This window comes from Pteronotus mesoamericanus, unplaced genomic scaffold (assembly GCF_021234165.1).
Source record: "Pteronotus mesoamericanus isolate MK-2021 breed Mesoamerican mustached bat unplaced genomic scaffold, CSHL_Meso_final scaffold_31, whole genome shotgun sequence".
NCBI lineage: Eukaryota > Metazoa > Chordata > Mammalia > Chiroptera > Mormoopidae > Pteronotus > Pteronotus mesoamericanus.
In genome coordinates this window covers 17,182,426-17,208,994 of record NW_026555312.1, presented here as the reverse complement: position 1 = coordinate 17,208,994, position 26,569 = coordinate 17,182,426, and the positions used below count along the sequence as shown (strand labels likewise).

The window sequence follows — 26,569 nt, the reverse complement described above, 5'->3', positions numbered from 1 at the left end:
TGAGACCCCTCCTACTTTGGCAAACTGCATCCAGCAATACATTGAAAAGATCACCCACCATGATCAAGTGGGAATCATCCCAGGGATGTAAGGACTGTTCAATATTTGAAAATCAATAAACATAATACACCACATAAACAAAAGGAAAGACAAAAAACACATGATTGTATCAATAGATGCAGAAAAAGCATTTGATAAGATACAGCATCCATTTATGATAAGAACACTCAGCAAAGTGGAAATAAAGGGGCATATCTCAACATAATAAAGGCCATATATGAAAATCCTATAGCCAACATCATACTCAACAAGCAAACACTATCCTTTTTGAGTATATTGTTCTTCCTACCAAGATATTTTCTCTACAATTATAACACTTTATGTATTGATTTTTTTTTCTGATTGTATAAGTTTTATTAGGTCAGAGGAGTCTGGGAATCCTGGTGTGAGTGGCATCTCCTCTCATTCCCAACTCTCTGATGAGATGACTCAAAAAGTTTGACAAATAACATCCACCATTATAAACAGAAGAGCTGGCCTCACACAGCCAGACCTTAGGTTCCCAGATGGTTCCGGCCAGGTTGTGGAGGGAAGCGCATCGCTACACTATGAGGCACAGTGCTCATGGAGATACAGAGGAGATAAAAAAACACAGGAAAATTTGTACCTTGGAGGGCTGAGACAAATATATTTTTACTCAATGTAGGATGAAGACAAATGGGTTTAAACATAACTGTTAAAATTATTAAGGTAGTCACTGAAAAGAGACATACATACTAGACCTTTCCATTTGTTAAACATGCACTTCTGTATACTAACTTTAAATACCTCCATGTGTTTATGAATCACTTTTCCTGTTTGTTTCATGACTTTTGCAAATTTATCTATTGAGTTATAATTGGTTTTGTATAGTAAGGATATCAATTCTTTGTCCCAATTTATTTATGATATCTCCTATTTATAAAAAATTTTGTGTTTAGCCAGGTATGTAAGTATGGCCGTTTGTTATTATTTTTGTTTTTTGATATATCAAAAGTTTTCTTCACCTAAATATCTATTAAATATTCATATAAAATATTCTCCTGTTTGATGCTTTCATTTATACATTAGTTTTTAACATCCATGTGGAAATTTGTTTTGTTCCATAGGATAAAATATATAAATAGAAAAATGGTCCATAACATCATGTTATAAATAGAATAGCAATGAATATCATTAGCATAAGTTTTTGCTACTGTTGAATTAGTTTCTTATGATAAAGTATCATTCTCTGTATCACTAAGTCAAAGTTATCCATGGCTTTTAACTATATTCCTTTTTAAAAGAATTAAATTAACCAAAATATAACCATAAATAATGTTGTTGGCAGTTAATTCTGTAAGAATTTGTTTTATGTATCTTTACACCCACGTCCCACCCTGAGAAATATTCTGCCACAAATGACTAAGATGTGGTTTGTGTGAACCAGGACTGCTTTGATAGGACCTTGACATTATATGAAATACTCTATATGTCAGTTTCCTGATGGGAGCACACAACCAACAAAAAATGTAAACTCATCTCTCCTGAGGCTCACAAATGCTACATGAGTTTAAATTCTGTGTGTTAAACAGTGATGAGTAAAAAGAGGTAGCTAGTAAAATGAATTTAACAATATGGAAAATACCAGGTTCTGCAAAAGCAGGATTACAGTTGTTCATATAGAAAATGATACAATAATCGAAAATAATAATATAAGAATAAATTGTGTTTTATGTACTCACAACTGTAAACTTACTTTTGCCACACCTGTATTAATAATATAAATCAGGAAAACAGGATGCTATGTTAAGAAAAATACACATAGATATTAAAAAGATACTAAGGTAATGAGGGCTGCCGTGTCAGACAACTCTAGGGGACACAGGTCAGAGGTGAAATCTGTTCCAATGGTGCATCCTGGTGTTTTGCAAAACTGTGATCAGTAGGTGATATGTTCACCATTGACATCCAAGCATGCTTTTGAACAATATGATTAAAAATAATTTTTATTTTTTCTATGTATCATTCTATATTTTCAACTATATTTGAAATCAAAGTTCTAGTACTTTAAATATATATATTTGAAAACTACTGACCTAATCATGGCATCTTATAATCCCAAAGAAAGCCTGAACAACCTGAACAAAGAGCATTTGAACTGAAAAATACACTAAACCATTATTTTATTTGATAATTAAGTCTGGAATTTAAACTAAATAGTCACTAAATAAACAAATTTAGCCCTTGGCTCATATACTTATCAATTCAGTTATTAATCTAATATATATTAAATGTCAGGTAAGCAAAGGCTCACATTTACCCCTAACTATAATACCACATCATAAAGTGTAATGCAACATGTAATAGGAGTAAAATTGATTTTAGAATTGTTTCTGTCATATAGCAAGTATCCAATAAATATGTACGAATGAATGATGAATGAGTTGCCAAAGCAAAAGTGACATTTGGATCTCATCTATAGTTCATTTTATCTCCCAGGAATGAGCTTGAAAGAGGGAGGATAATATGAGGTTTACTCAAACACTGAAATCAAGCAAAACTGTATACAACAGATACAAAATAACATGTCAGACCTGCTGTAAGGTACATTTGGATCTATGGCCATTATAAATGGACCACACCTAAAAGCCAACCATGCATATTATAGACAGTTCTTACTATAAGCCAACTGAAAGGCAAATATCTAGCAAATACGTGCTGTGATGCTTTACTCATTCCTTCTATATATGAAACATTTGCAGAGCCCCTGGAGAGGTGAGTTTATGCTACTAGTTTTGGGCCCCCATCAGGAAACTGGCCTATATATGTTTGAGGCCCTATGTTAGAAACCAAGAGTAAAGAAAAGAATTAAGTCCTCCTTATTGCAGAAAGCTCACAACCTACAATTAAATTTTTCTGTCATCATCATCTTCATCACCAATAAATACAGTGAATATATCAATAGGAACAATAAATAACTTGAAATTTTAAAAGTGTTTTCAAATAATCATTGTCTTTCCCAAATTTTGGATAAAAGTTTTCTTACACATATGAGGAAAGCCCATTTTAGATTTGAAAAACAATATTTACAATGGTCATCAGGAATAAGAATGTACTACAGAAAATTTCTGAAGAAGACCATGTGATTACAACATCTGGTTCATTTAAGAGGCGAGGCTTGAGCAAGAGGTGGTTTGGTTTGCCATGGCGAGAAAGAAGAGACACATGTTGGAGCCTGAATGAATGTTAGTGAAGGATTTCAGGCAAGCGAATGATAGGCTCAGTTTGAATTCCAAGTATCACTGAGGGGAATGGTTTGGGGGGTGGTGGGCTTGCCTTGGATTTCAGAGACTATTAGAAATTTGTTCAAATAACTGAAGCAAAAAAAAAAGCTATAAATGATAACTTACAAAGTGGAAAAATTGACTGGATGTAGTGATTGGCTGGATCTTGCTGGATGGAGAAAATACAGGAATTTAGTATGATTGTTAGCTTCCTGGATGAGATTCCCTGGAAGATGATGTGCTGTTTATAAAAAAAGAATTCAGGAGAAAAAACAGTTTGGGAATACATAGTAATAATAACAGCTAACATTTATTCAGGTCCAACTCATCATTGTGCCAAACTCTTTGTGTTATCTTATGCAAATGTGAGATCTATTTGGGGTATGATGAGTTTGAGAGTACTGTGCCTGTCCAAGAGAACATCCTCACTGGCATCACCAGGAAGATATATGAGTCTGCAACTTAGAAGAGCTAGTTGGTTTAGAAATCAAAATTTGAAAGTCATGAAGATAACAACAGCTAACATTTATTGTTTGCCTCATGCCAGGACCTGTACTAAGTACTTCATGTGGATTATCCATTTAATTTGCACAACATCCATATGAGGTTAGAACAATTTTATTGTTTTCATAAAGGAGGAAAAATAGGTCTACTAAAACATATTAGACAAATGTATTTTAAAAGTAAATAAATTAATTTAAAAAAAAAGAAAGTTGTGTTTACATAAATATTTAGGAATAATAGATTTTTATAAAGTAGTAATGAAGATAAAGTCATTATATTTAAAATACAGGAATAGTGTGATATGGAAGTAGCCCATGTTAAAGGGTTAGCCATTATATTATGGCCATTCCTTTGAAATTCATTCCTACCATATGACTAGCATACTACTTTATATGTTTACTAAAACAGTTATTAGCTCTGTGAAATAAATCATACAGTCCACATGTTAAAAAGCACAAATTTTCAAATAAAATGATCTATATTAACATTTGAAGTTGGAAAAAAAAAAAACATATTAGTTGACTTACCTAAGGTCACAGAGCTAGCAAACGGCTGGGCCAGAATTGGAATGAGAGACCACATCCTTCCTAAACCTGGAGACTGAAGATCAAAAGAAAGTTGCTAAAGTAGGAACCCTCGAGCCACACTTGGGTTCCCTTGAAAGTACATTCACTCTATGGCATTTTCAATCATGTAGGGATGTTCTACAACCCAGGGAACAAATGTCACGTCCTGTAGGGAATTTACATCTAAAAACTGGGTTTGAAATTCCCTTTGTGTGATTATAGGTGATTAACTTTATCTCTGTGAATGTCCTTTCCCCCCCCAATCTGTTAAAGTTGTAAATACTACCCAAAAGGATTTTTCTGAGAATAAAATGAAATAGATTTATTTAAAAGTGGAACAAATAGTGAGTATTCACTAAAGTCTGTCATACATTCAACTCCCTTTAATCTGCAATAGCCTATTTACTTATAAAAGTAGCCATCACAAAATACCAGGCAACAGAGCAGGTATATGTGTGTGAGGGTAGGGGGGATATTGCAGAATAGGTTCCCTTTACATATTCTTTGAAAAATTAACTTGTTCAGGTAAAAAAACCACACCCAATATTTTCATCCACTGTATTTCAAGAATTGGAGTGAGCGCATAATTATGGCTGCATTCTAAGTTAGAGAATTATGGAATGTTACAACTTCTCAGACTAGTATTCCATGTCCATAAGTTGTACACAGAATCATTTCTTTAAAATGTTGCACCAATATCAAAACTATCTGTAGCTATTTTGCATTCTCCTATCATTTGGAATATTATTGCTGTTATTCAATTTTTAAAACCTTGAATGTTTTGACTTTACAGATTTTCTCGATTTTAAATGCCATTTTATTGTATCTTGAAAATGAAATATTTTCCTTAGATGCACAACTCTAGTTTTTCTTATTGAACAAATGTTTGAACTCCTCAAGGACAGAGAGACTGTCTTAAAATTCTTTCATAACATTCATAGGTACCTAGATGGTTTCGAGAACTTAAGCAACTATTGAATACCAAAACATTTTTTATAAATATTTCATAAAAAACTATTCTGCTGATAGGTAACTTTTGAGATTATCACAACACTTTAATTACAACATAATTTGTGCATTTGGAAAAATCTTATTAGGATCAGTACATAACACATTCTCATAAATTAAAAACTCCCAAATTTTTTGAGGTCTCATTTTACACAGTTGGAGCTAACCTTCCAATGAATGAACTATATGCTTGAGAAATTTGCAGAACTACTTAAAAATACATGGCTTAAGTCTTTCTCCTTTCTTGGAATTGGGCATGATTTATCTGATTAAAAGATAATCGAATATAAGCAGTACTTTAGAATCAGTCAATACTTCCTTCTCCGCAACTTGATTTCAAAGACAGAGGCATAAAATTTTCATCATACTCTATAATTTAGGTATTAATTTTTGACTCATCCTTGACATTCTACTTACACCTACACAGTCTTTCAGTCTTACAAAATGCCACTGTTTCAAGGTTTAGCAAATTTAGACACAGCTTTGTACCACTAAGAGAAAAGTGTCTCGCTTCTCTTGACATCTTGTCCCTCCCTCTCTCCCAAACAACTTTAACATAAGACAACTTTTTATCCTATCTCTGGTAACTTAAAAAAGTTGTATAAGTTTTCTAAGTTAATTGAAACTCCTGAAAATTAGGAGCTTAATTACAACTCAAAAGTTTTCTAAAGAATATGCCATTTTTTGTCATGAATGATACCTTCCAGAAGTTACCTTTACACCATCCTGCTGAACATTAACTAAGGCTTTTATTATTAATATACTCTAGCATTATTCTCTCATCATTTAAAAAAAAATCCTATTTAACTGAACTTAGATTTCTGCTTTCCCTTTAGACTCCTTAGCACAATGATTATTGTCCAAAGCTATATATTAGAATCACCTGGGGAGTGCCTGGGCTTCACCCCAGAATAAACCGGAATCTCTAGGGGTAAAGTCTGCATTTCAGTATATGTTTAAAGTTAGGAAAGTTTTCTCACTGTGCAGCCAAGGTTGAAATTACAGGCATACCTCAGAGATACTGTGGATTCAGTTCCAGGCCACTAAAATAAATGAGTATTGCAATAAAATAAGTTAATTTTTTCACTTGTGGAGAGTCTTGCCTTTAGAATTTGTAAAAAAAAGGCCAACACCTGTGAAGCTCAACAAAGCAATAGACGATAAAACAAGGGGGCTTGTACTGTTTGGTTTATCCAGGTCTGCCCAATTATCTTCTAAGGATGATCCTGGTGGAGTCTAACATATGAAGCAGGCTTTTAAACTTTGGTGTGTACAGACATTACCTGCAAATCTAAAGAAAATGCAGATTCTGATTCAGTAGGCTTGGGTGGGGCTGGACATTCTGCATCTCTAGCAAGCTGCCAGGTGATACAAATGCTGCCCTGTAGAACACTTCATCTGCTAAGTGATTGCACTTGTCTGCACAGCTTCAGCTTCCAAGTATGCTGATTTAAGAATCCATACCTGTAGATATAATGCTTCCCTTTAGTCTCAAATTTTTTATTCCCCTTTAAGCATCTACAAATGAATTTTTGAGACACTTGAAATTCAAAGAGACTCCAACTGAATTCCATTGTCCTAAGTGAAGTCTTCCTTGTATTTTGCCTGGACTCTCTCAGTTACCTCTTACCAAGTTTCCCAGCCCGGAGTCTAGAAAATAAAGCTAGAATAGGATATCTTTCAAAGTGTAGTTCCTTCCTGGAGTGGAGTCGTGTGAGTTCTTTATATATTTTGGAGATCAAGATTTCACCTATAAGTGGAACCTAATCAATAAAACAAACAAGCAGGCATAACATAACCAGAGACATTGAAATAAAGAACAAACTCAGAGTAACCAGGGGTGAGGTGTGAGGGGAGAGAGGAATAACGGGGTGGGGGGGGAGAGAAAGGGTAATCAAGGAACATGTAAAAAGGACACATAGACAAAACTAAAAGGAGGTAGGATCAAGGGTGGGAGGTGAGGGCGGGAGGGGTGGGAGGGGAAATGGACAAAACTACTTGAACAATAAAAAAATTAAAATAAAATAAAACATCAAAAAAATGCAGTCCCCGCTTACCCCTATATCTGCCTCTGCCAACTTCAGAACCTGCCTTCTGGGGGAGTCCCTCTACCTCCTTATTCCTTCTTAAGTAAGCTAGGCTCTTCCCTGCTTCTGTGCCTTTCTTAGGCTGCCCCCCTCTTCTTCACCTTATTTTTCTGCTTAATGAGGACCTAATGGTTAACTATTGTCAAACACCACCTGCTCTTAAACACTCACTAAAGCCCAAGTTGATAGAATTCCCTGTCCCATGTCTCTTTTAAAGCATTTTAAACTCTAATTTGCAGTCATTTGTTTTACAACACTTTTCTTTAACAAAATTAGAGCCACCCCACTGCTTCTGCCCTAGGAAAGGAAACGTGTTTCTTTGTTTTTGTTATTTAAGCACAAATTATTTTGAATCAGCTAAAAGAAATTGCAGAACAGAATGGGTAGAACTAAGTTGTCACTAATGTTGCTTTCTTTGACTCTAAAAGAATTCAGGTTTTGTTCACTTCATTCTGTTGTTCAATAAGCATTTACTTGTTTAAGCTCAACTTGATTGCCTAGCTTCCCTAGACAGCATCAGAGTTAGGAGATGTAGTGTCAGCAAATAGAAAAAAACAAATATTTATATGCTAGGATGAATTCAATGCATAACTGGTGGTTTTTATTAGGTAATGGGGTTGCTTGTCTCTGTATCCTTCACTCCACAGTTAGTCCCAGATAAAAAGTATCATGTTCATCATCATAAAAGCAACTCAAGATCCAGTCAGAAAAAGTGAGGCAGTTTTAACAGAGTTTTTATTTATAGTGTTTCACATGGCTTTCCAGCCATTGCAGTTTAAACAAAGGCAAATTTCTAAGCTAAGTTCTATAAGTAGAAATCGGAAGCTTTGATTAAGTGACCAGAAATAGAATTGACAACCAAAATGTGTCAACATCAATGCAAAATTACATCAGCAAGTTTAGTGTGCTTTTGCTTTTTTTATTTTTAAGGTGAGTAGGTGTTTAAAACTTTGAAATGTTTAGAAAGTATTCTCTTCAGCTTATTTTCCTTTATGTAATTTTTAATGTGAAAAAGTTCTTCATAAAGATTATAATACATATTAACACCAACAAATGTAAAATCATGTATCTGGCTAAAAACAGGGACATCAAGAAAGACTATAGTCATCTCCCAAGAAATATGACACCTGTCCAGAAAGTATCCAGCCATCACCTATGAAAAATAGACACATTTACTGAAGAAGATACAAGATAGTAGAAACTTGTACATAGGACAATGATGTCTCAGTCTCCTTCAAAGTAGGCACCTTGGGACCTCACAACAGTTCTCCCACTATCTCTTCCACTGTTCAAAACACTGCAAAATCCTTTGTTGGAATTGCCCTTAACTGCCCCATTATATTTTCCTGAATCTCATCAACAGTCTAAAATCTTTTTCCTTTCAAAGGTGATTTTAGTTTTAGACAAAGCCAGAAGTCATAGGACACCAAATCTGGGCCCTAGTGGGGCTCAGTAACCTGGGTGATTTGATGTTCCACCGAAAAACTCTGCACAAGACGTGATGCATGAGTGGGTGCATTGTTGTGATGAAGCTGCCAATCACCAGTTGCCTATAGCTGCGGCCTTCTGAATCATCCGAACTGTTTCTGCAGAGGAATGTTCAAGGTTAATGCAAAATTTGATGCAGATTCATTGCTCTACTCGCTCATTTTGAATGCAAGGACCACGAAGTACACATGCTTACTCAGAAACGTCTACCACCCCCATTGACTAGTACAGTGAAGTCGTCATTGTTCATGAATGCTCATTCCAGTCCACTCTCATTGGCTGTCATTTTACACTGATGTTGTTCAAACTATTCTCTATTTAACTATGGCTGGATTTTTTCCAGACAGACCTCATATAATTTTGGGATTATCATAATAATCCTCAGTAATTAGAAGAAGGCTCTGAATCTTGGACCTGAGAGTGACTGTCTACAGAGCTGACTCCCGTGGAGTACATCACCTGTTGGTTCTAAATGAATGATTTGATGACGGTCTCCTTGCTGATATCCAAAGGAATTTCAAATGACTTTTTTTTTTAAGAGCACAGAAAAACAGATCAGTTTAAAGTTTTTGAGCACAAAAAGTTGAAAACATTCCCAGACAATTTTCTTTTATCATTCTGCATAAGGTTGTTGATTTCATTACCATTAAAGTAAATTTATGAGCCTACAAAAGAATATGTTGTTTATTCTATTGAAATATTTTATCTCTAATGGTGAGTGGCAGTCAGTAAAATTCCCTTTGAAGCAAGTTAATCATTCCATTCTCTCTGCACCCAAAGTTCCACCATGCAAATGCTTTTATTATAGAGCACTTGTGTTTATAGTTATTTTGAGTCTGTTTACTTTAGTAGGCTGTGAATTCTTTAAATGCAGGGATTTTTTTCTAATCATTTTTTATTTTTTATCATTGTTCAGTTACATTTGTCCTGCCTTTTTCCCTGTTGCTCTCCCCTGCCCTGTTCTCCCCCACAGCTGCCACAGTCATCTAATCATTTTTTAATGTTCAGCATCTCACCGGTTTCTAATGCTTTTGTAGGCCAAAAGTTCAACACCAGCAATTTCATATTATTAACCTAATAATTGCTCAATATTTAATGAATGAATACTCATTCATTTGCTTCACATTGATATTCCCTTTAACAGAATTAGACTTTTCAAAAGGAAAGGCAGCATTTACTCTGTGATGTTGGGAAACGCCCGGCCTGGTTTCAGGAGCTATAACCTTGCTAACAGGCTGGAGGACCCCAAGGCGGGAAATAATCAGGAGGCCTTGGAGAAACAGACTCCTGAGGAGACTTGGCCTGTCCCCCTCGGGCAGCGGTGTAGTCCCTGCCTCTCTGCTTTGCCATGGATGGTCAAATAGCCAATGATGGGTAAGTTACCTCGTGCTGAGGTATACAACCTAAGACAGGTATTGGCCGATATTGGCAGCAGATAAAAAATTGGGGGACATGGAGAAGGGGAAAAACACGTCTCAGCTTGGCTTGGATTTGGCTGGAGTCCTCATTGCAGCCTAGAAGCTAGAAGAGGTAAGGAGCAGTCTCCTTACCTCTTGGTGGTTCCCTCCCAACACCCGGCTCAGTCTTGAAGCAGTGCAGGAGTCAGCTGTAAATCAGGTCTGGCGGTTGCCAGGGAAATCAGGCCTAAAAGCAATTTCTTTAAAGTGCACTTTGTTCTTTCCTCAGATCTCTGGCCAGCTCATGCTATGAAGGACATTCACAGTATTTACACCCCTTACCCTATATCATTAGGGCACTTGCCCTTATCTTCATTCTCTTTTGTTTATACTGGTCTCCTCTCGGACCCATGTAAATCAATGAATTCCTGTCACTTGTTTTCTTAATAGTATCTATTCTCTGTGACACTTAACATGCTAATGTAACGAGTGTATGTATGCATTCCTGTTGCCTACCTCACTGATAAGATTTTCAATAAAAGCCTTGGAACAAAGGGAGATGGGGATTTCCCCATTAGGGAAATGTGCCTTGGCCTTCCCCACTAGAAGGATGTGCCACGGCCTTCTCCATTAGGAGGGAAGTGCCCTCGTCTGCTCTCCCGGCAGAGAAGTGTTTGCAACGTTTTGTGTTTGTCTCTCTCATCCGTCACAACCCCGGGATGGTCTCTGCAGGTTTCAGAGCCCTGCTCCCACCTCAGCTGGCCCCAGCCGGTTTCCCTCAGGTTTTAGGGAGCGCTATGCTCTCTGTGGCGCTCCCCCACGGCGGCGCGCCCCTATAGCCACCATGCAGTGCGACACTGTGACTTTCGGGTTTTACAATCTTCATGAAATGATAAGGAGTGTTGATTAGTTGATTTCTAGCATAGCACAATGGAGATTTGCCCAGTTTTTCTGGCATAAACAATTTAACCCTAACAGTGACAAGATAAGACCTCTGTGCTTCACTATATTCCGAGAAGTGAATTAAAATGTTATACATTTTTTGAAACATGAGAATGTTTGTTCCTAGGAACAGTTTTTAATTCAGTGTGTGCATGTATGTGTGGTTATATTATGCTATATTTTCTTATATATAGAATTTTCTCAATATTTCTTAAGAGCAGACAAGAAACTAAAATAGAAAACAGTAAACCCTGAAAGACATGTTTTTCCATGGTTAAGTGAGTTTTGGGGGAAGATACTTCTCTCTGAAGACAACTTCAGAGAAATTCAGACCTGCCAGGAACCTAAAGAAAAGATACCAGAATCAAAATTAAATAGGATAGAACCATATTTGTGTTAACTGCATTGCCCAAGTGATGATATGATAAATGCTTTATATCATTTAACAACCTATTTCAACAATAGTTCATTCTATGAAACAAGATAAACACATAACCATTCTGAAGGACTATTTTTCATTTTTGATGAATGTTTCTATCCTACTTCAATAACATTTTGGATTTGAAGCCAGTATGAATTTGCCTAAAATCTCAAAAATATACTTGATATACTTACCACTTTTTTTATGCTTCCATTTTTATTTTATTTTATTGTTGGTAAAAGACAGTTGTCTCCACTTTCCCCCCACTACTCTCCTCTGCCCCACTCCCTTCCCTCCCTCAATCCTACCCCTCTTTGGCTTTTTCCATGGGTCCTTTATACATGTTCCTTGACTACCTTTCCCTTTCTTTCCCCCTCCCCTCTGGTTACTGACAATTTGTATTTATTTCAATGTCTCTGGTTATATTTTGCTTGCTTGTTTGTTTTGTTGATTGAGTTCCACTTAAAGGTGAGATCATGCAGTATTTGTCGTTTACTGCCTGGCATATTTCACTTAGCATAATGGTCTCCGGTTCCATCCATGCTCTTACAAAAGGTAGTAGCTCTTTCTTTCTTTCTGCTGCATAGTATTCCATTATGTAAATGCACCATAGTTTTTTGCTCCACTCATTTACTGATGGGCACTTAGGTTGCTTCCAGGACTTTGCTAATATAAATTGTGCTGCTATGAACATTAGGGTGCATAGGTTCTTTTGAATTGGTGTTTTGGCATTCTTAGGGTATAATCCCAGCAGTGGAATAGCCAGGTCAAAAGGCAGTTCAATTTTGAGCTTTTTGAGGACATTTCATACTGTTTTCCACAGTGGCTGCACCAGTCTGCATTCCCACCAACAGTGCACTAGAGTTCCCTTTTCTCCACAACCTCACCAGCACTTGTCTGTTGACTTTTTAATTTATTTACCACTTTTTAAGACCAGTATTCAAAATGAGTTGTTGTTGTGAAAAATGATTACAGCAACACTTGCTGCCTGTCTATTGTGGAAGCCTCTAAATAGGTTGTCTATGCTTAAGAATAAGAAGTGGTATAATTCCTTTCGGAGCAATGAAAGCAATGTTGGGCTGGATTCAGTCTCCAGATGTCAGCCTTTCATTCTGCCAGAGCATTAACTAAAAGAAATAAAATAGAAAAATGGGCATTACAACCAATAATGGCATTAAATTTTTCTTAAACTTGAAAAAACAACTATTTTTTTTTTTTACTGTTGGTGGGACTGTAAAATGATGTGGTTACTTTGGAAAGCAGTTCCTCAAAAATTAAAAATAGAATTAACCATATGACCTGGCATTTCCACTCTTGGACATAAGCCCTAAAGAATTCAAGGAAGCATCTTGAAGAGATATTTGTATGCCTATTCTCTTAACAGCATTATTTACAATAGCCGAGAGATAGAAACCACTCATGAATCCATCAATGAATGAACAGATATTCAAAATGTGGTATAACGTACAATGAATACTAGCCTTAAAAAGGAAGGAAATTCTGATATATACTATAACACAGATAAACCTTGAAGATATTACGATATTGAAATAAACCATTCACAAGGAGACAAATATTCTGATTCCACTTACATAATGTACCTAGATTGGTCAAATTTATAGACACAGAAAGTAGAATGGTGGTTGCCAGGAACTGGGGAGAGAAGCACATGGGAAGCTATTACTTAATGTGTACAAAATTTCAGTTTTGCAAGATGAAAAGAGTTCTGTAGATAGATGATGGTAATGGTTTCACAACAATATGAATGTACTTAATACCACTGAACTATATACTTTAAGATGGTTAAGATAGTAAATTTTATGTTATGCATATTATACCATAATTTAAAATTTTAATGAGTAAAAGCATCACCAAGGAAGCACACTATCCATTGTTCTGATTTTGAAGTCAGCATGGACTCAAAAAGCAGTGGGTAGGGAGCACAATGAATATTCTGAATCAAACACAATAAGGAGACAATGATATAATACTGGGCTTTTGCTTGGGTTCTTTGCCTTGGGCTCAAAGAACTAACTTCAGCTCTCTAGACTTTGAATCTAATTTCTTCTCTAAAATGAAGCAATAATCCCACCACTGATTTCCATACGATGTTGTTATGAGAATCAAATACTGAATTTTAACAAAAATGCTATGTCGAGTTGGGAGGCGGTAAGGACCCTACAATGGACTTCTTTGCCAGGAGACTCTATCTGTTCATAAATGAGGGAGGTTTAAAGTGGGCAATCTGAAGAAGGCCTAGTGGATACTCCTTTCCCCTCTTAGCTGACTGGCCATATGGGAAGGCTGCCTTAAATCTATTTTGGTTTCACCTCTTCATAATCTATCTATTTTGTAACTACAGAGAAGTTACTTAATCTCTTTACACTTTGGTTTTCTCATCTGTTAAATGTAAACCATAATCAATAATAACCTCAGAGGGGTGAGAGGGAGGTAGATTATGGTGCTTAATATAGCTCACCTTGCTGCCAAGAAATTTATCAATAGAAACACAGCATTTTTAAGTACTCAGTGTCAGTGGTTCTAAACTTTAATGTATATATACCTTTCCAGAAGAGGTTGTTTACATGAAGATTCTGAAACAGTATATCTGGAGTTAGGCCCAAGATTCTAAGGTTCTCAAGTGCCCGGGTAATGCTTCTGCTGCTCCATGGACACACTGAGCAGCAAGACTCCATACCATGGGTCTCATAGTGTAGTCCACTTTTAAATACTCTGGTCTCACTTTACAAAAAGAAAGGAAAACTCAGAGCTTTAATCAGACCCCAATTCTATTGAATTCAGTTCCAGTAGTTCTAGATTTTTGAGCAATAAGATACCTTAAACTTAGAGATTTAATAGTTTAACATCTCCATCATATAAGTAAAGGAAAGTACTGTACCTAACATAACAGAGCAACAGATGTGAGATCAACACCTGGGTTTCCAGCTCCCAATTCTTACACTGACCAAGAACACAGTCATTGAGGACAGAGTCTTAACCCAACATCCCCTAAACCTATGTCCTACTTGAGGAATCATGATGAACAGAGGACAATGGTTGGCTCTGGAAAGACGCAAACAGGGGTAGCATGCTTCATTCTGATGCAGAATGTTCCTCTGAACCTTCCCAAAGGAAGAAAGGTAAATGACCTGTCCACATTTCATCAATAATGGAATCTAAGTGGGATTTTATGCAGAACATCCCAGCCTATCTTCAACCTAAAAATTATTTCTTCCTTGGAAATTAAAAAAAAAAGTCAAGATCCAAGCTGTCTTTGCTTGGCCTTTGGATGTTTGAATCTCAGTTTTCAGGTTCTCACTCAACCTCAAGGAGAACAGAATCACTGGAGTCCTCCTTGGAAAACAGGCAGTATGATGACAGCCCACCTCTGGTGCCTATGAGACAGTCAGCCGCAGAGGGGGTCCTTCCCCAGACCCATGACTAATCACTCCAGCTTCCTGAGGATGTGTTATAAATGTTCCCAGAGCTGCTGAGCAGCCCAGTGGGTGCTTTTTGGCTCTGTCTCACCACATATGTTATCTTCATGGTAGCTGGTCCCAAAAAGGGTTGTAACTCAAGGGAATCTCTTCACAGATTCATGTCTGGCTTTAAAACAAGGAGCTCTCAAACCTGTCAAATCAGGGAAGCAGACAGACGGTGTCTCTATTTGGGGGTACATTTTCTCTCTGGGTTTGTAAAGGTTTCCTCTGGGAGAACTTCTTCCTTTTACATTCCTGGGTTTGATCGCTTGCATGTTGGAAACCAATTCTATGTCTGGAAATGAGCCCTTTTCAAGGTGTACAGTTTTGTGAGGTTCAGGTTGAATCCATAGGGAGGGAGGCAGCAGGAGGTGGGGGAGGTTTAATGTACACAGCATGTAGCATTAGTTGACTACTTCTGTTGGTTGCCATGGGAATGAGAAGACTTTAGAGTTTAAATGCTAGCTCCTCTGGAGATATGTGAAAAATGTAATGGTGAATTCTTGCTATTTACCACTACCATCTTTTTAAATCGGGGCTCTTTTTAAATGAAGCACAAATGTTTACCCTGCCACAGCAGGATACACTAACCTAAAAAAAAAGTCACTCCCAAGACCCTAACAGCTAATGTTCATGGACTTCTCCCAATGATTTTGGGCCCCACAACTTCAAGCTAGTGAAAAACAATGTAGTTGTGTTCTTTTCTTCCCCATCAGGGATTTGTGAAATACACAAAAAAGCCTGTAACAGGTGGTAACTCACTCAAGGCAATCATCATCATATTGTTGTGGGATAATATTTAAAAACCAAACAATTGGCTTAAAAAACAACAGGTCTTGAAACTGTTTTAAAGATTAGTTGTTTAAAACGTGGTGGCTCCCCCTCTGTATGTGTTTCCCATGTCAGTCAGCTCTTTAATTCTTTTCATTGCTGACTCAAAGTCCTGACATCTCATGCCAACTTGCAAACTCAGCATTAAACACCACCTCAAGCTGAGTGTCTACCCCTCCCTTCCCCCATTGCCAACTAGACACTGTAGTTTTTTCATCTAACTTAAAAAAACATGGAGAAATTAAACATATTCAAAGTTGAACACCTTACATGAAGTTTCCCAACTGGCATGCCAAGATGCCTTCTCAGCCTTGGACAGCTGGACCCCCTTGAAGCTGCCTGCTCTAGGCACCTTCACTCATTTACAAATACAATCATTTTTAATGTATACGTAATATGAAAAAAAGTAAAGAGACTCAAGTTCAGCTAACATAATTTTCTTGAGAAAAGGAATCAGTCTAGTTTATTATGCAATGCCAGGCACATAGTGAATGATAAACAATTATTGGCCAATTAAATAATTATTAATAAACAATTAGTGACTGAACATTTAGATTCAACAACATCTGTGGACCTAACCCTAGAAGAATATAAATCTCTACAACTGAACCATTCATTACCCAATGGATAAAGGGCCTACTCTAGGCCAAACATCTAAACATATTATCATTTAATTTGGCTGAAGAAAGAAAAGATGAGCATATGCAAAACGATGGCCAAAGGTTTATTATACTTTGTAACTCCTTGTTGGAAAAATCTCTCATGAAAGCAGAGTGATGAAAAGAATAACAGCTGCCCTTTGGGTGAGGACACCTTGGCATGGATACTTAATGCTCCCCTACTTTGCATGGCTCTCCAGAAAAAACATGCAGAGCTCACTAAAGCCCACCAGCTCTCTGTGAGGGAAGGTAATTACAGTAACTTAAACTCTGGGGGCACTTAACGATAGGCCAGGAACCATTCTAGGTGGGTTGCACATATTAACTCACTTAATTAACTATAACACAAGTGAGGAATGCTGACATGATACAATGGGATTTCACAGGACCAGCAGGTAATATTTCTTTTTGTTTGTCTATTTTTGGGAAGTTTCCTTTGTTTGTTTCCCAGGGAATAATGTTGGAACTAATATATAAGACAGATACAGCTGGGGTGCATGGGATGGGCTGTCTTATTCCCACAACTCCTTGCATTTATAAGCTGTTCAAAAATATTAAAAAATAAAACTTAAACTTAAGTATTTCACATATGTCATGTTCTGTGTCATCTGCATAGATTATCTCATTTGATTCTTATTTTTATTCCTATTCTACAGAGATGAAAACTGAGGTTAGTTTGCTCAGCTAGTAGCAGCAGAACCAGGAGTGCCAAGGCAATATTTTTAACCACTTTACTGCACTGTATTGTCTCCTGAATAATTGGATAAAACTCTTGAGTGTTTATTACATGACAATAAGTGTAATGAGGCTAAATATGATAAAAATTTCTATATACTGATAATTCTGTCGGAAATTAAAACTCAGTGACTGCCATTATTCTTTCTTCAACATGTCTTTGGGTATTTTTAGGTTGCCTTCTGGATTTTTAGGAAGACTGGGATATTCAATTCAACTAGTGATTTTCAGCCCCCTCCAGGATCATTGAAAACAAATTATACACATGTACAAAAGATCTGAAGTTAATATGATTTTCTTGTCAGAGGGAATAAGTCAAATATCATTACTATATATTCTTATATTCATGTTTAAAAAACTACTGCTGTCAACCAATATCTCTATCATTAAGTGGTCATTTTCATGTCTTTCTATTTAGAGATTTGAGAGTTATAGTAAATAGAGAGTTGCTTGAAAGTTTCTCATTCCTACTCAGCATCTCTTCATTTCCCTATTTCCAGATCAATTAGATAAACACTGAGATACAGATATAATTTATGAGTAATCTTTCTGCCAGGCAAAGAAATTTCCATATTGTAAGCAGGCTCAACTTACTAGATACCAGTTGGCAAGAGGGTGAAATGATTTTCTGAGCTCTTATTCTCCGCTCTCTGAACCAGCCCTTCTACAAAAAGGGAAAAGGATTTTTCAGAAGTGGACAGCAAGCCAGTAGACCCAAAGGCTTCACTCCTCTTGGCTGTGGCCTCTGTCATACTGGCCTATAGCTACCTCTCTTTAGTGTGGCTCTCACCAGTACAGTTTCAAGAACAAGGGGCTGAATGATTGTGTTTTCAAAAATCTTCCTGCTACATGAAGGTGAGCCAAGGGGAAACTCCTTTGAAATAATGTTCTTGAATAAGATTTAGGAGTCCGCCCCTGGTCTTTTAGGGCAGCTTCAAGCCCTGTCCAAATTAAAGTAATTATAAATTGAATGCCCTTCTCTGCCAGAGAAGTACCTGGCATCTTATACATGAGTAAGCCCTCAAAATGTGACTACACATTTATATGAAATAAAATTAGCCTCCTTTTCTCTCTGAGACTTGTTTTTTCTTAGTCTGCCTTCCCAACCCTCCCAGCCTTCTTTAGCTTTCCAACTACCATCAAAAACTTCTCACAAGAAATAAATGGAAATTCATTTACTCTAAAGTAAAAGTAACCCATGATAGCTTTAAATGTTTCCTCTCCCAGGGAGATTTCAATATGAATAAAGTCTCAGATAAAATGTTTGCCATGCTCATACCATTTAATGACATGCTTTAATGAGCAAGGAAGAAGAGATTTTTTTTAGTGATAGATTGAGAGATAAGAGAATGATTTGCCAAGCAGAGCAAAACCACTGCTATTGAAACATAATTCTGAGGTCACCTATTTGCAAAATAAATAAATATATTGTTTTTATACATGTTTAGGAAGTTAACTCATAACAAACATCTTCAATCTAGCTATCTATAGGGAAACTCACTTTTGATGCAATATGACCCCAGCAGCAAAAGTGTCTGGAAAATGTTGGACTTTCTGTTTAATTCTCTGGGACTGTTTAGCTTTCTACAGCCTCAGTCTTGGCTGACTACCCAGAAAACCGGAATGCTGCCCAAAGATAAATGTCCCCCAAGAAGGAGGTTAATAAAAGTATAGAGTATGGTAGAGTATGTTATCTGTTAACTTAAGAATACATTGTTATCTCTGGTGGTCTAGTGACTACCCACCACATTTACTATTAACCTCCTATAAAAAGAGACCATGTCCTGGGAGGGGGGCAGATTTATCCTCTGCCAGCCAACACTGGGAGCAGCTTCTTTGCCTGTGTATTTAAGGTTTTCCTATTAAAGCTCTTATAAAATTGAATAAAGTTACATGTCAGTTCTTTGGAATCAATCCTGAATTTAGATTTTTTTGATTTTCCCCCAACACTACCCCACCAATTGATGCAAAATGTCCACATACTTGAAGGGAGCCTCTAATGTTTTTAAATTAAATTAGTTAGTTTTGTTGGGAAAAGAGAAACTTCCCAAAGATTTCATGCAGGTAGAGAGCAGAACTTCATGCAGTCCAACACAAATATAAAACATGGTCTTTTAGTGAGCTCTGGAATTTTTTAAAAAGGCCATGAAGGCAATTAAACAAGTAAAATTAATTGTAATATTGTCATAACACAAACTTCTTTTTCTCTTAGCAAACAGAAAAGCCCAGACTGACTCTGATAAAAGTCTCAAATGATATAAAAAGAGCAAAAAAAGCAAGTTGTTTACTTACAAATCATGTGACCTTCTTTCCCATAACATTTGGGTCTTGTGCTGTCCAATAGAATAAATAAGTGCACCCCAAAGATAAATTAACACAGCTGATACTTTTATAGGTCTTTAGATTCCACCTTGATAGCTGCTTCTATTTTGAATTAGTCTAATACTTCCTCCCTTTTCTATCCAGACATATCTTTTTACTACCAAAATGAACAGAAAAGTTCACACATCCCTAGATCTTATTTTTTTAAGATTTTATTTATACATTTTTTAGAGACAGGGGAAGGGAGGGAGAGAGCAAGAGAACCATCACTGCGTGGTTGCCTCTCATGCACCTGTCACTGGGGACCTGGCCCGCAACCCAGGCGTGCGTCCTGACCGGGAACCGCACCAGCAACCCGTTGGTTCACAGGCTGGTGCTCAATCCACTGAGCCACACCAGCCAGGACTTTTTTTTTTTAATAGTCTTATATTGTTTCAGTCTTCCAGTTCTAAACGTTCATACTGTAATACCATTGATTAAAATATAAAATTCTACTTTGGCTTTTTAAAAATATACATTTTTTTCCTAGCTCACTGGGATATTAACACTGAGTTAACTTTTAGAACTGATGTCTCAAGGATGTTGTGGGCTGAATTGTTCAGTACTGCATAAGTGTTAGTCTGAATACGTGCTCTAACCTTGCCTTCTTCTCTGTCTGGTTCTATTATACCTCCAAACAATGGGCTATTATAAATGTTGCTTTTGGTTAGATTAAAGTTATAAAACAGAACTGGGCTGATTAGATTGTGACACTGGCTTTTGAACATTATAATGCTTCCCCACTTAAAAAAAACCCTCATATGGATATTTCTATATGTAAACTACAACTATACTCCCCAGAAAGTAAAGTCGTTTTTTGAAGATGTAATTCAGAAACTGATCAATTTATTTCAAAGAACCCAGTCATTAATTATTTAGTAAAATGAAATCTCTTTTTGCAAATGAATAATCAATCATCCCCTTTCCAAATACATTTCTTTCTTCTAAGTTGAAATTTTTCTCTCTGAGTTTTCTTAAATTGTAGCCCTTTCACATTACATGTAAGACATTTCAGATTTCTTCTTCTTGGTCAACTCTCCTAAAGTGACTAACTTCTAAACCCATCCCCCAACCCCTGGGAATCAACTCTATTCTTCAGATTTCCAATTTAGCATCTCCTTCAATCACACATTCATTTGTGCTCACCTAAATAATTGGTGTTCAGTGTTTGTCAGTAGATTGTACATTCTCTCTCTCTCTCACTCTCTCTCTCTCTCTTTCTCTCCTTCCCTCCCCTATGAGTCATTACAATTTCAGCAGAATCACAATACAGAGTTCAGAACCTGTCGCCCACACCGTACTGTAAGCTAAAGGAACCAGAAGACAGCTTTCTCTTGTAAATGTCAAGTGTTCAGCATGTCTCCATTGGGGGCTGAATACAATTGTAACCTTAGAAAAGTTAAGTCCCTGGATCTAGGCAAAGCTTTGTGCATGGGCATACCTCATTTTATTGTGCTTTGCTTTATTGCACTTTACAGGTGTTACACTGTATGTTTTTATTTGTTTGTGTGTTTTTTACAAATTGAATGCAAGACTAACAGCAAAAAGATTATGACTCGCTTTATTGTGCTGGTCTTGAATCAAATTCCCATTATCTCCAGGGTATGCCTGCATTCTGAGTCCAAAGTTGACTTCTTACTTTTCCTACAAGGGCCTATAATTGGTAGTTTCAGATTGCTCTTTCATCAGACTTAACTCTCTGCAATACCAACTTTGTGTCTAATTTGTTCTGAATAGCTAGGACAACCCACAGGAGAAATAGCAGAATATTTTTTTGTTTGTCTCAGGAACAGTCAGCATAGCTATGTACATGGGAAGGAAGAGTCTGGTGGTCTTCCTTCCAAGGCTTCTCAAATGTAGCTTCGTTTTTATTAACAACCCAGCATATCCCATACCATGTTGTACTTATTATCAGTGCTGTCTGGTCAACAAAGGGTGCCACAAGGTTGTAGAAAACCCATTAGAGGGCTTATATTTGGCTATTATTATGCTTTTCATGAGCAGATATCAAGTGTTGTGCCGAAAGATCCTTACTGAGGTTTGACAGGAGGATATCCAACCAGAATAAGTTCAGGTATCTAAGCAAAGGTTTTGTTTTTTGTTTGTTTGCTTGTTTGTTTTGTGGTGTTAGGATTATTTTGCTACATTCAGAGACAAATGAACATAGCCAGATTGGTATGATTGGGGGGAAAGATTTGACCAAGGAGTGAAAGGCAGGAAGAAGAAGAAAGATCAGAATAAAGGGAAATGGGTGAAATCAAATGTGCACTCTGTATTTCACTCCAGAATATGGCTCATGATTATAATTACCCACCTTGCTTTGCAGCTCAGAATAAAAGTGGCGTTGCACCAAACCCTACCCAAGCAGCGGTCGTGATTAGAAAGTACTCCACACCTTGGAGAACCGAGGAGACAGAAGCATAATTTTAAATGCAAATTAAATTGAGGGGGTAGCAGAGAGAACACATAAAAGACAGTAAAACAAAACCTTTCAATTTTCTTAAATTAGCAGTCTAATGTGTTCTAAAGAGCAGCTCCACTCAGATCTCTTTTAGGGATTGCATTTCATCACAATGTAAAATGGGCAAATCCATCACCTTCCCCTGCTCATGCTCTTGAATTGAGATTGAAGGGAAAATTAGAAGCTGTTCATTTGGGCTTGTAGGCTCAGCATCGTGCAGTTTCCTTTTATGCTCAGTGTCCTATTGAAAGAGGCCAACAAGTGCTGGTGAGTACCTGCTAACTTTAAGACTCTTCCTTTCATATATCTTTTTTGGCTACCTTTCTTTTGGCGGGGGTTGGGGTACGGGTACGGGAATCTCACAAAAGATTTATGTTATAATGCTTGTTTTGAAAGCTTGGAAATTTCTGACAGCTTTTTAAGCGTCTTCCAGTGACTGATTCACAGAAGGCAAGAGAGTTATTTTCAGCCTAGATGCCGATGGCTGATCTTTGTCATAATTATAACAGGAGAATGTTAAACATGTGCTAGCTAAAATGACCTTTCCTTACCACCCTAGACAGCATTAGGGTAAGAACTGGTGCCCCCAACAATTTCTAGACAACTTTCTTATCATATTAACTATTTAATCTTATAATTCTGTTGTCATTTCAAGTCAAACTGAGACTTGGGGCTGTAAAAATAAATTATTAAACCAAAAATCATTATTTTATTGATTATGACATTTCTCTACATAAGAGATGGGCAGTGACAGAGGAATGGAGAAAGGACCCACGTGACACTTACGTGTAGATTTTGATGGGGATGGTTTTCTGCCAAAGTTTTACACAGGAAACTGGTCATTTTCTTCCTTCACAGTGGAGGATACAAAGAGGCTAAGGCTGGCGTCACCTTCCGTTGCTAAGGTAACATGCTCTGGGCCATTTTATTTGATAAAAGCAAGTCCAGTGGATGGAATACGTTATTCATTGCCATTCTAATAAAAAAAAATCAAATTGTTTATTTCCACCGGGAATATTTAGTGAGATCAAAGACTCTCTGGCTGAAATTGCTCTTGCTTTTATTGCCGGCAGTTAGCCCTTGATTTTCTTTTTCTTTTTGCAGTAAGTATGATTTGTTCTTGGGGTATCTTTGGGTATTTATTAAAGTTTCCTCTTACCAGACTTGGTTTCTTAAACTAAAATTGTGCACTGTTAAAAAGAGAAATAGCTGGATTAGCTTTCTGATCTTGATTTTAATGACTTTGTCTTGTTGATTCTTTCCAAAAGCATCCTGCACAAATAGAAATAGTTCATTTATGCAAGTGTCAGGGAAAGGCTGCATATGCTTGAAAGAACCCAACAGGCAGAATGTTTTTTAGTGAAATATATATGCTTCCTGACAGACTAGTGCATGATAATATTGTGGGGATAATTGTAACTCTGAAATAATTGTCACTGCTCTATAGAATTCTTTCTTAAAAGCAACCTATGTCAGGGGCAAGCAGGTAATAATACTGTAGCGCTTTATAAAATGTGCTGGAAGGAATTGCTATAAAGGAAGGGATTCAAAGCATTTTACAGCAAACATGCCAGCATGTGTCATAAATGCAAAGCATCTTTAAGTGGAGGCTCTGATTCCCAGGCGATTCTTGCTGCTCAAGGGGATTCTCTCAGAACTCTCTCTCTGGATCAATTGAGGATCAATATTAAGAAAAGCTGACACTTAATGATGCCATTTATCAGACAGACCTTTAGAAAATGGATAGCATATGAATTTAACAGTATGTTTTCCAGTTAGTACAACAAGGAAAGACAGGCATGCTATCTTTCTTTAGACTGGATCATCTGTTTTTTTCTGAGTGGAATATATTACTTTAAATGAATGTTAGTTAAATGTGGCATTTTCTCATACAGTAAGAGAGCTATGTTGAAGGGTGCCTTTAGAATTGGATATGTCGGTCAAATAATGGGCTATTATAATGGAATAATTTAAATATATAGTATATACATATATACTTACTATATCTATGCATGTTTGGGACTTTAAAAATCTATTTGACAGTCTAAAATACTGTGAGATTTTCTTTCTCTTTTGTAGGCATACGAGTGACTATTTTGTGTTAAAACTCTGTTTTTGAAACATCAAGGATGGATTATCCCAAAATGGATTATTTTCTGGATGTCGAGTCTGCCCATAGACTCTTGGATGTTGAGTCGGCACAAAGATTCTTCTACAGTCAAGGAGCCCAAGGTAATAAATAAAATGAGAGAAAGAGAGAAAAGCTTAAGTGTGAAAGACATCAGGGACACTTTTACCCCCAGAAAAGGCTGAGTTTGCAGGCAATGCACTTGAAGAGACCTGGGGCACCCTGACCTATCTGACTGAAATCCAGCTGGATTAGAGGCTCCCGAGGTCAGCCTTGAGCTTCTGCAGCTGCCTTATCTATTTTAGATTAATGCAGTCACTGCCTCAAGGAAGTTAACTGCACTCGGGGAGATGCAAGGGACATGCCTGTTGTGAGGTATCGCTGATGTGTACATTTTTATTACATATTTCAAGATGGTCAGCTATGCCCCAGTTTGCTTCACTCATCTGTTCAAGGGGACATTTAGGATATTTTCCCACCATGTTAGAACACAGAAAGAAGCTGGAGTGTGTTGTGGAATCTCCTGGGAGGCAGGAGACTTTTTAAGCATATTTTAAATTTTCTTTTTCCCATGGAAGAGTTAGGGTATTCAGACAAAGCAACTTGATGATGAGCATATCCCAAATGGTACAACTAATGCACTGGGGAGCAGGGCAATGCCTATATTCCTAAACAGAAAAGTAGTTGAGTTCTTGGAAGTCACAAGGCAGAGCCGAGAAGGAAACACTGTTTTGATAATGCTGGTTTGTTTCGCTTTGAGGGGTGACAGTACTTCACTCAGAGCACTGATAATATTTGCCGCGGCTTTCCCAGTGGTGGTGTCTTCTAAATGGGTTTTACCTTGTTCTCCAGCCAATTTCTTATGGCAACTTTGAAGCCTTGAGAGCCTCCTCCTTCTCTGTTTCCATTTTTCTGGGCATGATTCAACCTTCTTAAAGTCAAAAGTGTTTAGAATTTATCTGGTTTATCTGTTTGGGTCAGTGTACTCATCGGCACAGCTTAAATTCACAACAGTGATATAATAGCTCATTTTTCTGCTCCTCTGGCTGTCTGAAATTAGCATTGCTACTCTTAACCACTTAAAAAGACACGAAAATGTTACTCAAGCAGGAGAAGGGTAGAGGCTGGCCACAACCGTCAGCGTCCTCTGGGTCTGTAAGTAAGAAGGTATCAGGAGGAGAGAGTGAATGGAGGACAAAAGGGAAAGGGGGCTAAGGCAACGCTCAGTCCCATCTCCTGTCCTGTGTTTAAACGTTGCTGGGTCCCGTCCATTTAATGTGAATGGGAGAATAATGTTGGATGGTGGAGTCACCTACCTGAGCTGCCTCACTTGGCAGAACAAGAGAAGGGAAGTGACAAATAAGTGTAGATAATAAACTTGTCCTCTTGGCCTTGCAGTAGAAACAGCTTAAACATTTAAGGAGACTGGGCTTTGGGTTTTTAACGGAAGGGAAAAAGGCAGGCTGTGGGAGTCTCAGAGGACTCAAGGCAGCCTGGTGGTTGTCAGCAGATGGAGCTGGGGGTGGAGTGGTCAGAACTGTCACCATCAGTGACAGCTTTAGACACCAGAGCTGGAATGACTAGAAAATGTATGGGAGGTGGTAGCATAAGCTACTGCTGCTTTCTGATATGACATTCATTTTAGGATAATAAGAATGACGTTTCAATCAAAGACTTTTGGACTTATAGTAATAATGGAGGTTCCCTAAATACCATCTAGGTCTATTTCCCCAAAATCCCAGACGTCCTGAATCAGAAATCCAGGTGTAAATCTTAGGAGGAGTTTGAATTTTAAGCAAGAGCTCCAGTGATGATGACCTAACTGGCACAGCAGTTTAGGGAACATTTAAGAAACAGTCCATCCAGTCCAGTTTCTCTCTTTCCACCCCAGAGCAGGAACACTGTCCTTAGTATTAGAGGCAAGATAATACAGTGCTCTGGGATAACACCCTTAACCTTGACTGTCTAGGTTCAAATCCTGGGTCTGCCATAGAGAATCCGGGCAAAATAACTTCTTTGATCTTTAGTTCCCTCCTCTGCAAATAATAGTGCCTAATTTATAAGTTGTTACATGCATTAGTGAGGTAAGATTTGAAAGTGCTTGAAACAGTTTTTGCAACAGAGGAAATGCCATACCTAAGCAAATCAATAAAATAAACTTCCCTGGCAAAAAGGCCCTCTCTCCTCTGAGATGTCA

General features: G+C 37.3%; 1 protein-coding gene across 1 annotated transcript in view; it reads left to right on the top strand.

Moving 5' to 3' along the window:
* Positions 1-24,373: 24,373 nt before the first annotated feature.
* The window catches only part of PHACTR1 (phosphatase and actin regulator 1), a 514,659-nt gene continuing 512,463 nt past the window's right edge, over positions 24,374-26,569 (top strand). The window contains exon 1 of the mRNA XM_054591889.1: positions 24,374-24,476. Coding sequence (XP_054447864.1) covers positions 24,374-24,476 — 103 coding nt within the window. The remainder of the gene's footprint in view (positions 24,477-26,569) is intronic.